The sequence below is a fragment of the Schistocerca gregaria genome, chromosome 1 (assembly GCF_023897955.1).
Source record: "Schistocerca gregaria isolate iqSchGreg1 chromosome 1, iqSchGreg1.2, whole genome shotgun sequence".
Classification (NCBI taxonomy): Eukaryota; Metazoa; Arthropoda; class Insecta; order Orthoptera; family Acrididae; genus Schistocerca; species Schistocerca gregaria.
Genome location: NC_064920.1, coordinates 828,087,904 through 828,100,510, shown reverse-complemented (window position 1 = coordinate 828,100,510; position 12,607 = coordinate 828,087,904). Strand labels below are relative to the sequence as shown.

Genomic DNA, 12,607 nt, shown 5'->3' with positions numbered 1-12,607 from the left:
ACTTTTCAAGACTGAGCTATGGTGGCTTGCTTGATGCATTCCATACCTCTGGTGGCGCTCTTCACTCCGAATCATCATCTATATTGCTTGAAGGGGCACATATTAAATCCCTCCCCTCAAAAATCGGAACCTAGGGGCGAAATCGTACTGCTCTATCTCTATGCCGGCGTCGGCAGCGAGGGGCAAGTGTGGCGGCAGAACGCTCCGCTAGCAGATCTATCCGTCATGGCTGTGCCTGATAAGGCCTGTTCGAGGATTGGGGGGCAATGGATGTGGCAGAATGACCACGGTCGTAGACTGCTCTGATTCCACTGTAATGAGGGAAAACTGGTATGGGGAGTGATTCTGTCTCCAAAGATTCCCAAACCGTATTCCCCTCACCCACCTGTTAGTGCGGGAGTGTCCAGAGGCGAAGGTCCTACCGAGGTGAAGGAGACGCGGGGAGAAGACGAGAGATCCAGCTGATAGGTATTCTGTTGTTGGTTTGGTGGTCAGAGGTGGAAACGATTGTGGGGGCGCCGGTTAAAACTGCGATCACAGCCAGAGCAGGTCAGGTCGATACACAAAGCCACAGTGTTAAACAGTTGATGTCTCTGTGGCCCATGACAACCCCGGACAATCTCAGACACCAGCCGAATGTACACGCCTAGACACAGGCGCCGCATGTGTAACAGGGGCTGTACAAAGAATGGCAAAAGTGTAACAGGGTGAGATGCAGCACCTGTACAGGATTTTTCTAGACTGACCCTGTTGACAGGCTGGAGCTGTACATCGGAAGGAAGCTGTGCAAGGCGTTCTTGGTCCACAACGTCTACATGCCGTTCCACCTCTGAGACTTGAGTGAGCAGATCATTCACTCAGTTTCCGCATTGGAGGCAGACTGAAAGGGGACGGAGGTCAGATAGTCAGTGCGGTGGCGGCAGCAGAAAATCTGGAACAGTGCCTACATAAACTAGATCCCATCACCAACGCTAAGATACAAGGTGCCTCCTAGGAGGTGAAAATTTTTGCTGAGGACAGGGGTGGTTGTGGATGGCATGTGTGCAATCAGCCAGAGTTTTGTTAGAGCCTTCACTACCAGAAGCAACATAGCTCTTTGAAATGGTCCAGCAGTATCGACATGGACTTTGTAACATGGATGTTAGGGAAGGCGACGGTCAAAAACATTGTGCTAGTGACGTGTGATTGAGGGGGAGCCAGCATGGCAGGAGCAGGACGCACGTTCAGCGTCATTACTGATGACAAATCAGTAACCGTCGCTCCTGCCTCACTCCTTCATTTGTGTCATCACCCAGTGTGATGTTTGAAAGAGCTGGAGTATCTAGGGTCAGGGCAGGGACTGGCCAGTATTAAGACGCCGTGGACGACACGGAGCCATTAATGCAGCACGGAATAATTGTGAAAATCTAGGTTAGCTTGGCGGGAAAGTGCTCTGGCTAGCCTTTCAGAGCCACTGACAAAACGCTCGTCAGCACTGGGTTACTGACGACCTAGAGGCTGCCTCAAGCGGCGTTAGTGGGATTTCGTCTACGGTTGTTTGTAAGTGTTGATTCAGGACAAACCAAACAGTTTCCTGGTAATCGAATTCCGTGTCAGGGCCAAGAGGGAGGCGGGACAAGGCGTCTACTTTGGTGTGTCGGGTGATGGGGCGAAAGCGAATTATACAGAGGCGTTCGCTTAAGAGCAACACCCAGTGCTGCAGACGCAATGCCTTCTTATCTAGGTGTATAGAACGATTCCTGAACAAGGAAATGCGAACAATACAGCTCATAGACACTAACAATGGTTATAGCACCCATATAGTACAAAAACTCAATCAAAAAATTAAAACACAACTAAAGAAAAATCAAAACAAGCAGAGAGCATAGAACCCCACAGACACTACAGCACATATGGAAACAGACAACAATAGCACTCATGACATGAATAAAAGAAAAAATGGTACACTCTTACGTACAAACAGAAAGCAACACACAAGATAGCAAATATACTAATGAAACAGGGATTACACAACAAGAAACACACTCCAACCACATTTATAAAGAACAGAAAAACCACATAAATACCAAGAGCAGGTATAGTTGGAAATATGAAAACACTCATTCTACCTTCGCCGAACACTTGATAAAACATGGACATGAATGATCCAACATGCAATGTGACATGACAGTTACCAGAGTGAATAATCACAACAAAAAGCTCCTGACGTTGCAAGAAAACTTTCACGTAAAAGAGCCATTGCAGTGGAAAAGAAGGTACTCAATGACCAAATCCAAATAAACAATAACTCCCTGATCATGCTAGCCACCAAAACAATAACAAACCGAAACGTAGCCAGGATAAATAATTAATGAATCTCCTTCCCCTCCTCTCTCTCTCTCTCTCTCTCTCTCTCTCTCTCTCTCTCTCTGTATTTCTCTCCTCCCCCCCCCCCCCCCGCGCCTATACACACAAAGAAACATAAACTCATATTTATTTTAAATAAATACAATGCACACAGCAAATCACACACGCACACGCACACAAACTCATACTTTTTTTTAAACTGCATTTGCATACAGCAAATCGCACACACACACACACACATAAACTCATATTTATTAAAAGAAATAATTATAATAATTCATTTGCACACAGCAAAGCACACAAAAACTCACTAAAAAAAACAGCAGAATACACACACACGTGCGCGCGAGCGTGCAAAAACACACACACATAAACACAAACACACAACAAATGAAAAACGTCAAACACGACAGAAACAAAAGACAAACACACAATAACAGTTGGCAACACTAAACACCAAAAACACACATATGTTGATTAGCAAATGGAAGTGAAAGTGAAACATGCGATGTGACAAATGTGTATGAAACAACGCCATAAATCGACCAGCTGGAGTATGAAGACCAACATATACATCTCCAGCAACATACACATCTGTTAATAGCGCTGGAAATTGTTTAACACCGAATAATACATTCACAATACGGAACTTGTGTTACAAAAGTTGCTTCTAACCTAAAAAGCAAGAGGAAAACACGACAACATGTAATATATCAGCATATTATATTTATCACATAACACGTTTGGCGTATGTACAAAAAGAAACATGTATTTTAGGCCACTGCTGATGTTTCCCAAATAAATGAAGCGAAACGCGTATGACAACAAGCAAACTGCCTTCATTTAGTTGCATAGACGGTACATACGTACACGAATTTAGAGCAACTAAGGAAAACAGACAGATGTATGACGAAATCAAAGGTTTGTAATCAGTCAACAAGTGGAATTTACAGCCATACAAAAACACATGAAATTTCTTGACCCCATAAATGATCGATAAAACCTCCTTCTCTTTTTGTGGATCGTTGAGCTGCACAGCATTTAACGTTTTAGAGGTCAAGGCAGTTTGGTGCTCAGAATCATCGGACAACTTGTAGGACAAAACTATCGCAATGCCCCGCTGGGATGCGTCGATCGCAAGTGTCAGCAACAATCCCGGTGTATATGGCATCAAACACCTTAACTTCTTAGAAATCGTCCGTACGATTCTGAAAAGCTTGTTGATAGGCGGCCGATCACACAAATTTGAGCCGGCCGCAGTGGCCGAGCGGTTCTATGCGCTTCAGTCCGGACCCGCGCTGCTGCTACGGTCGCAGGTTCGAATCCTACCTCGGCCATGGATGTGTGTGATGTTCTTAGGTTGGTTAGACTTAAGTAGGTCTAAGTTCTAGGGGCCTGATGCCATCAGAAGTTAAGTCCCATAGTGCTTAGAGCCATTTGCATTAATATTGGAAAACAAATTTGACACCCTTCTTGCGCAGTACACTGAGAAGATGCGCAATCTGCTTCACTTGCGGAATAAACATAGTACAGTATGTGATTTACCCAGAAATAACTGCAACTGTTAGTGGCTAACATTTCTACTATCACATCGACGTCGTCGCGCGTGGGTTAGATATCATTGTTATTACGGATATGCTCCTGGTATTTGACAGAGGGGGCAAGGAAAGTACACTTTTCATTCCAAGCGTAGACTATTTTCCTGGAGACAGTTAAAAAGAAATTAGACGTTTTCATAGATCCCATAACAATAATATCGTGCAAATAATTAATACAGTCCGGAAACCTTGAATCAGTTGCTCTAAAGACTTTCGGAAAATGACAGGTGCATTCGCAACCCCAAATGGTAAGCGGTTGTACCTATTTAGGCAGAGAGAAAGAGAAAGAGAGAGAGAGAGAGAGAGAGAGAGAGAGAGAGAGAGAGAGAGAGATGAGAAAACATGCATGTGCTTTGCGTGATTGATTTGTAACAGGAGAGTTGCGTAATATGCGTCGGAATTCCCCGAATATGGAGGGCGTTTATCCCTCCTGATTACCGTTACAAAAAATGACATTCTTAAATCTCTTACGAGACGTCGAGGATCCGTACACCCGTGAACTCGAGCGATACTTAGAGACCGAATTAGAAGATGATGAGTCGGAATTACCTGGTGACTGCCACCTCCGAGGACTATTAAATACTAGGGAAACTTGAATTTCATTTGCAAAAACATGTTGAGCTCCCAAAACAGTCTCGAAGGATTTGGTGATGTGAACCACGTCCCAAACACTAGTACTGGGTTTGGCCAAAGCATTAGATGTAACCACCCTAGTAGGTGTAAGCTGCACTATCACATCTCCAATCAATGATTCTGCATACAGCCGGCCGCAGTGGCCGAGCGGTTCTAGGCGCTACAGTCTGTAACCGCGCGACCGCTACGGTCGCAGGTTCGAATCCTGCCTCGGGCATGGATGTGTGTGATGTCCATAGGTTAGTTAGGTTTAAGTAGTTTTAAGTTCTAGGGGACTGATGACCTCAGAAGTTAAGTCCCATAGTGCTCAGAGTCATTTGAACCATTTTTCTGCTTACAAAACTTTACAGTTCTGGCACGTGAACCAGTACTTGCGTGCGGAAACCTGCTAGTCGGCAGTCCAAACTGCACAGGACTGCCCACGTTGTATATGACACTGACTGAATTGGAGCCTTAAGCCTTGTTTACACGACGATATTGAGTTGCGCCACTCCTTGCGTGGAATGAGTTGCACACAAATGGTTTCTTATTTGACTATAGACACGGCCGTATGTCTTTTTACGAGACCGGAGCCGCTACTTCTCAGTCAAATAGCTCCTTAGTTTGCCCCACAGGGGCTGAGTGCACGTTGCTTGCCAACAGCGCTTAAATCGGATGGTCACCCATCCAAGTACTAATCCAAACTGACTGCGTGATCTAACGTGAACTGTTGTAATCACTGCCGTAAGGCCGTTGGTATAAGTACTATAAAAATAGAAAAATAGGATTTATTTACTGCACAATCTCCGATTGTAAACCATACCGTTCACCCAAAGCACATGCGTCTTCTTCCCATCTCTCTCTCTCTCTCTCTCTCTCTCTCTCTCTCTCTCTCTTTCTCTCTATCTCTCTCTCTCTCTCTCTCTCTCTCTCTCTCTCTCTCTCTCTCTCTCTCTCTCACACACACACACACACACACACACACACACACACACACACACACACACACACACACGCGCGCGCGCGCACGCAAGCACTCACACACTCGCTTTTGCCTTCTTTCTTCTTCTCTTCTTCGTTATTTCTATTGCTTTTCTTTGAAGCAACACAATGAAAGGTCTTCCAAGGTCAGTATCACATCTCCTTAATTTATGTGATGCTGGAGACAAACGTTTTTTTGTCCAAAGTGCATCCATCATTAAGATTCGTAGCAGTATAGATTTATAAAAAATATAAATTCTGGTTTTCGGCTGGCGTAACAATTTCTTTCGCGCAGTGTTGCAGCTGCTTACCTAGCATTCCACTTTAGGAGCTACAAGTAATGGCCTTAAGAGGCGGTCAATATATCAATTCAGCCAAACTGTGACGTATTATTGAACACGAGCAATTACTTATACGATCATCAGGACTATTCTTTTCCAGCGGGTGAGAGGTATACGAAGAGTTCTCCTGACGTCAGAACACCTTGTGATGTGACGCCCTTGCTAGTTAACAGCAGTGACATCGGGAGGGGACTCAAACCCGTGCAGCCATTCAGATGTAGATTTTGCCTGGTTTTCCTAAACCGTTTAACGCAAATGTCAGAAGATTGCTTTGAAGAGGTGCGACCGAATTCATTTCCCGTCTTTCTGCTTTCTGTACTTGTGTTCAGTGTTTAATGATGTCCTAATGATACTTTAATCGTATGCCTTCCTTCCTAACGTGAACAACCACGTAAGTGCGACAGATGAGTACAAAGGTGCCCGACCGGAACTAGGAGAAGCCCTAATAGTGGTACAATGGAAAGTACCCTCTGTCATCCCCTTCACACGCTTTTGAAGAGTATACATGTAGAAGTAGATGTACACGGGTTGGGCAAAAACACCAAGAGAACTGAGTGCTTGAACGTAAAGGCACATTCTAGACAAACGTGCAGGCAGCGCTGTTGTATTTGATTACGATCGGCACCTGTACAATGCTTTCAACATGTTGCAAGTGTCAATGGTGATAAGAACAGTGTTTTCTGTAATTATGAGTGCATTATATCGGGTCTAAGTGAATTCGAATGTGGGCAGATTGCTGGTGCTCGAATGGTGCACGCTTCCGTAAGCAAGGGAGGTGAAGTGTTTGGTGTTCCAAGAGACACCGTATCGAAGATTTATACCACATACAGGAAAAGCGAAGAAACATCATCCACTAGGTCACAACACGGATGACAGTGCGTGCTGAGTGATCGTGACAGACGGTCATTGAAGACAGCCACGGATTTACGATGTTTCCGAACCGGTGCAAAAACTTGATAATCTCACCGCCCTCCCATTTCATTCATATGCTCCAGTTTCTCAAGCATGAGATCGAAAAGTAGTGGAGCGAAATTTTACCATAAATTTGGAATAATTTGTGTGATGTCAGTGTTTCTTCTCTTTCTTCGTTCTAACAAACAATCTTGCCATCACGAATTGTCTAACTATTCTGCCAGTGTCAAAACTTATTCTCTGGTTAACTTCACTATCCCTTCCAGAATCACCGGTTTAGTTATCTCGTGTTTATTTCCGGTTAGATAATACGTAATCTTTCCTAGCTGTTATTCCTGTTGTCGTTTATTTCCACTCTGTTAGTCTGAATCTATGGATTTCGCTAGTGATTGTAACAGTGCTTATCATTCGCACACCCAGTCAACCAACCTCATAAGGAAACAGCAATTGTTATTCATCCGTTCGGGATTATTCGGCTCCGTTCGTATAGCCCCGTCCTCTTTTGTCTGCGGGAATTTTTTTTATTTCTTGGTGCGACGGGGATTTCCCTGGCACGAACATCACGTACACTATGCACGCATTCGAAACTCAACTTATGATTCGTTCGAAAAATACCTTTGAATGTGTTCAAAAATGTTCAAAAAACAACAGGGATCATTTGAATAATAGATAGATCAACGTGCGCTGGATGATAGGCGCTTCGTAAAACAAGGTTTTATTCTTAAGTAATGTTAATTTGGCCCCCTTGAAATTACCGCCTAGGGCAAACACCCCGATTTGGCCCACCCTCTATCCGGGCCTGGTTGAAGAGAACTGACACGAAAAATAAGAGGACTACTGCTGGAAAAGTCGCTGCAGAACTGAATGTCGCACTCGCCAACCCTGTCAGTACCCATAGAACGCGAAGGGAGTGCCATAAGCAAAGAACTGCAGAGGGAGTTCGAATTCCAAAACCAGTCACCAGTTATGCAAGTGCCTGTGTCAGGAAAACGTTGTGCCAAAGCCATAAAAGCTAGATTGTGGAGCAATGTCTGAAAATCATTTGGTCTGGTGAGTGTTGTTTCGCACTGTTTCCAAACTGTGGCCGAGTTGACGTCCCAAGAGTGAAACATGACGAGGTTTTGGTGATGAGTTTGGGCTCGGTGACGATCTTGGGTTCGGAAATGATTTTGGCAGCCATTCGTAGTACTCCGTGGGCCCCATGGTTAGTCTGCAAGGTCACATTACTGCCTTGGATTATGCGACCATTCTGGCAGGTAATGTCCATCCTATGATACAATGCCTGTGCCCCGATGGTGACGTAGTAATCCAAGACAAAAGGGCCCTTTGTTCACAATGATTGTATCATCTAGGATCGGTTTTGTGAGCACGAGGATGGACTGTCGCATTTCCCCTGGTCATTACAGATACCAGATCACAATATTATTGATAGTTCTTTGTCTACTTTGAAGAGAAGGGTGCACCATCACTATCCTCCTCTCCGATCGTCACCATACCTTGCCGTGATTTTGCAGGAAGAATAGTATGAGCTACCCTTAAAAATCATTTATCCACTCCGGGACGACGGTAATCCGTTTTGAATACCAACAGGTTTCCTAAACCGTAATAGGTATTGTAACGTGTTGTCTTTTTGGTATTTCCATATATTTCGGAAATTTGTGGTACGGTCATACGGGACCAAACTGCTGAGGTCATCGGTCCCTAAGCCTACACACTACTTAATCTAACTTAAACTAACTTACGCTATAGACAACACACACACTCATGCCCTAGGGAGGACTCGAACCTCCGACGTGGCGATCCTCACGGACCGTGATTAGACTCCCTAGACCACGCGGTTACCCCGCGCAGCTCATATACACTACTGGCCATTAAAATTCCTACACCACGAAGATGACGTGCTACAGACGCAAAATTTAACCGGCAGGAAGAAGATGCTGTGGTATGCAAATGATTAGCTTTTCAGAGCATTCACACAAGGTTGGCGCCGGTGGCGACACCTACAACGTGCTGACATGAGGAAAGTTTCCTACCGATTTCTCATACACAAACAGCAGCTGACCGGCGTTGCCTGGTGAAACGTTGTTGTGATGCCTCGTGTAAGGAGGAGAAATGCGTACCATCACGTTTCCGATTTTGATAAAGGTCGGATTGTAGCCTATAGCGAGGGCGGTTTATCGTATCGCGACATTGCTGCTCGCGTTAGTCGAGATCCAATGACTGTTAGCAGAATATGGAATCGGTGGGTTCAGGAGGGTAATACGGAACGTCGTGCTGGATCTCAACGGCCTCGTATCACTAGCAGTCGAGATGACAGGCATCTTATCCGCATGGCTGTAACGTATCGTGCAGCCACGTCTCGATCACTGAGTCAATAGATGGGGACGTTTGCAAGACAACAACCATCTGCACCAACAGTTCGAAGACGTTTGCAGCAGCATGGACTATCAGCTCGGAGCCCATGGCTGCGATTATCCTTGACGCTGCATCACAGACAGGAGCGCCTGCGATGGTGTACTCAACGACGAACCTGGGTACACGAATGAAAAACGTCATTTTTTCGGATGAATCCAGGTTCTGTTTACAACATCATGATGGTCGCATTCGTGTTTGGTGCCATCGCGGTGAACGCACATTGGAAGCGTATATTCGTCATCGCCATACTAGCGTATCACCCGGTGTGATTGGTTACACGTCTCGGTCACCTTTTGTTCGCATTGACGACACTTTGAACAGTGGAAGCTACATTTCACGTGTGTTACGACCGTTGGATGTACCCCTCATTCGATCTCTGCGAAACCCTACATTTCAGCAGGATAATGCACGACCGCATGTTGTAGGTCCTGTACTGACCTTTCTGGATACAGGAAATGTTCGACTGCTGCCCTGGCCAGCACATTCTCCAGATCTCCCACCAATTGAAAACGTCTGGTCAATGGTGGCCGAGCTACTGGCTCGTCACAATACACCAGTCACTACTCTTGATGAACTGTGGCATCGTGTTGAAGCTGCATGGGCAGCTGTACCTGTACACGCCATCCATACTCTGCTTGACTCAGTGCCCAGGCGTATCAAGGCCGTTATTACGGCCAGAGGTGGTTGTTCTGAGTACTGATTTCTCAGGATCTATGCACCCAAATTGCGCGAAAATGTAATCACATGTCAGTTCTAGTATAATATATTTGCCCAGTGAATAGCCGTTTATCATCTGCATTTCTTCTTGGTGTAGCAGTTTTAATGGCCAGTAGTGTATTTTGCCGATATATTGTAGATCTAGGACAATTGAGAGCACGTGTTTTGAACTGGCTACGTTGTTGCAGATTCGCAATCTTCCTAAACCGAGGAGCGAAGAGAGAGCAGCAGAGGCAGCTGGACCACACTGACAGCAAGACGTCGGCCCCCGAGTGAGTGTGGCCGGATGGCCCGCCGTGGCTGTGGCCGTGTGACGGCCGCTCCACGAATCTCAGCACCGCGGCGCTGCGCGAGCCTCTGACCGTGGTCGAGGCGTTCTTCACCCGCAGAGGGCCGCCAGAGGGGACAGGGGACGCCGGTGCTTGGCAGGGCCGCGGGCACGGCAGGGTGCCCCATGAGAGGACCACAGGGTGCGCCGCCCCTGCCCTGTGTTCATACATCACTGCCCGCAAAAGGACGGCGTGGCTCTCCAGACATGCTGCATGCCTTATAGCTTTTTATAACAATTCTCCTTTTTTATGTGTACGTATTGTTGTATAAATATTTAGATACAATTTTCCAAAAGAACGAGTTCTTTACAATCCGAGCCAACATCTTAGACACATATGTGAAATTATTTGGTGTTTTTTATGAACGTAAAAATAAAATATAATACATGAGTTTCCTCTAATGGCATGTATTAGCAACCGTAATTACATGTACCAGGAAAGCAAATAAGCATTTTATACATGTTTCCTAAAATACTGTTGTGCTGGACTTATTTTATAAAATCATCTTTAACGGAAGCTTAAAAAAGACTTTTGGAATTATCTTCTGCGAAGTTTTTTGGAAAAAACAGCATTTTAGCCTTAGCCTGTTTTAAATTACACATAAAGCAGTTGCACATAATTTGCATATGACTGTATATGATCGTCGTTATAAAATATTCTTTTTATACTGAAAAAGACTTATTAAAGCTACGTTATTTCAAAAAATTACTACACTTCTCACAGAGACTTCCTATTCCTCTGATATTATTATAATTAGGACAAAATTATTTACAGCAATGTAAAGGACACGACTGTGTTGAATAGTAAACATATTGTGATACTTCCGCTGATTACTCACAGCGTCAACGGTCCAGCACGAGGGGAGAGACGGACCCCATACAGCGAGCGCTGGAAACACATTCTGCAATAACGGGGGAGATAGCATAGAAGATGGCGTAGCCCAGCTCAAGAAAGGACACTGTGCCAAGAGCCTGGCGAGCAATTCGAAACGTGCTGATAACTGAGGGGCGGCTGTGGGGACTAAGAAAATTCACACACACACACACACACACACACACAAAAGCCTCAAAAACGCATACGTGGATTTGTGAATCTTCTAGCTCCCACCAGCTGTTTATGACAGCCCTAAAAAAAAAGTGAGAAACTTGCCGTTGACACCAGCAGACACTGGGACATGTGAAATTATTACATCTACATCTACATCTTCATGACTACTGTGCAATTCACATTTAAGTGCTTGGCAGACGGTTCATCGTACCACAATCATACTATCTCTCTACCATTACACTCCCTAACAGCGCGCGGGAAAAACGAACACCTAAACCTTTCTGTTCGAGCTCTAATTTCTCTTATTTTATTTTGATGATCATTCCTACCTATGTAGGTTGGGCTCAACAAAATATTTTCGCATTTGGAAGAGAAAGTTGGTGACTGAAATTTCGTAGAAAGATCTCCCCGCGACGAAAAACGACTTTGCTGTAATGACTTCCATCCCAATTCGCGTATCATATCTGCCACACTCTCTCCCCTATTACGTGATAATACAAAACGAGCTGCCCTTTTTTGTACCCTTTCGATGTCCTCCGTCAATCCCACCTGCTAAGGATCCCACACCGCGCAGCAATATTCTATCAGAGTGTAGTGTAAGCTCTCTCTTCAGTGGACTTCTTGCATTTTCTGAGTGTCCTGCCAATGAAACGCAACCTTTGGCTCGCCTTCCCCACAATATTATCTATGTGGTCTTTCCAACTGAAGTTGTTCGTAATTTTAACACCCAGGTACTTAGTTGAATTGACAGCCTTGAGAATTGTACTATTTATCGACTAATCGAATTCCAACGGATTTCTTTTGGAACTCATGTGGATCACCTCACACTTTTCGTTATTTAGCGTCAACTGCCACCTGCAACACCATACAGCTATCTTTTCTAAATCACTTTGCAACTGATACTGGTCTTCGTATGACCTTACTAGACGGTAAATTACAGCATCATCTGCGAACAACCTAAGAGAACTACTCAGATTGTCACCCAGGTCATTTATATAGATCAGGAACAGCAGAGGTCCCAGGATGCTTCCCTGGGGAACACCTGATATACTTCAGTTTTACTCGATTATTTGCCATTATTACTACGAACTGCGACCTTCCTGACAGGAAATCACCAATCCAGTAGCACAACTGAGACGATAACCCATAGGCCCGCAGCTTGATTAGAAGTCGCTTGTGAGGAACGGTGTAAAAATCTTTCCGGAAATCTAGAAATACGGAATCAACTTGAGATCCCCTGTCGATAGCGGCCATTACTTCGTGCGAATAAAGAGCTAGCTGCGTTGCACAAGAGCGATGTTTTCTGAAA

General features: G+C 44.9%; 1 protein-coding gene across 1 annotated transcript in view; it reads left to right on the top strand.

The window, feature by feature from the left end:
- Window positions 1–10,957, top strand: part of LOC126271913 (proton-coupled folate transporter-like) — a 59,910-nt gene extending 48,953 nt beyond the window's left edge. Inside the window, exon 11 of the mRNA XM_049974308.1 lies at window positions 10,111–10,957. Within this exon, the coding sequence (XP_049830265.1) occupies window positions 10,111–10,198 (88 nt within the window). The 3' untranslated portion in view covers window positions 10,199–10,957. The remainder of the gene's footprint in view (window positions 1–10,110) is intronic.
- Window positions 10,958–12,607: the final 1,650 nt, after the last annotated feature.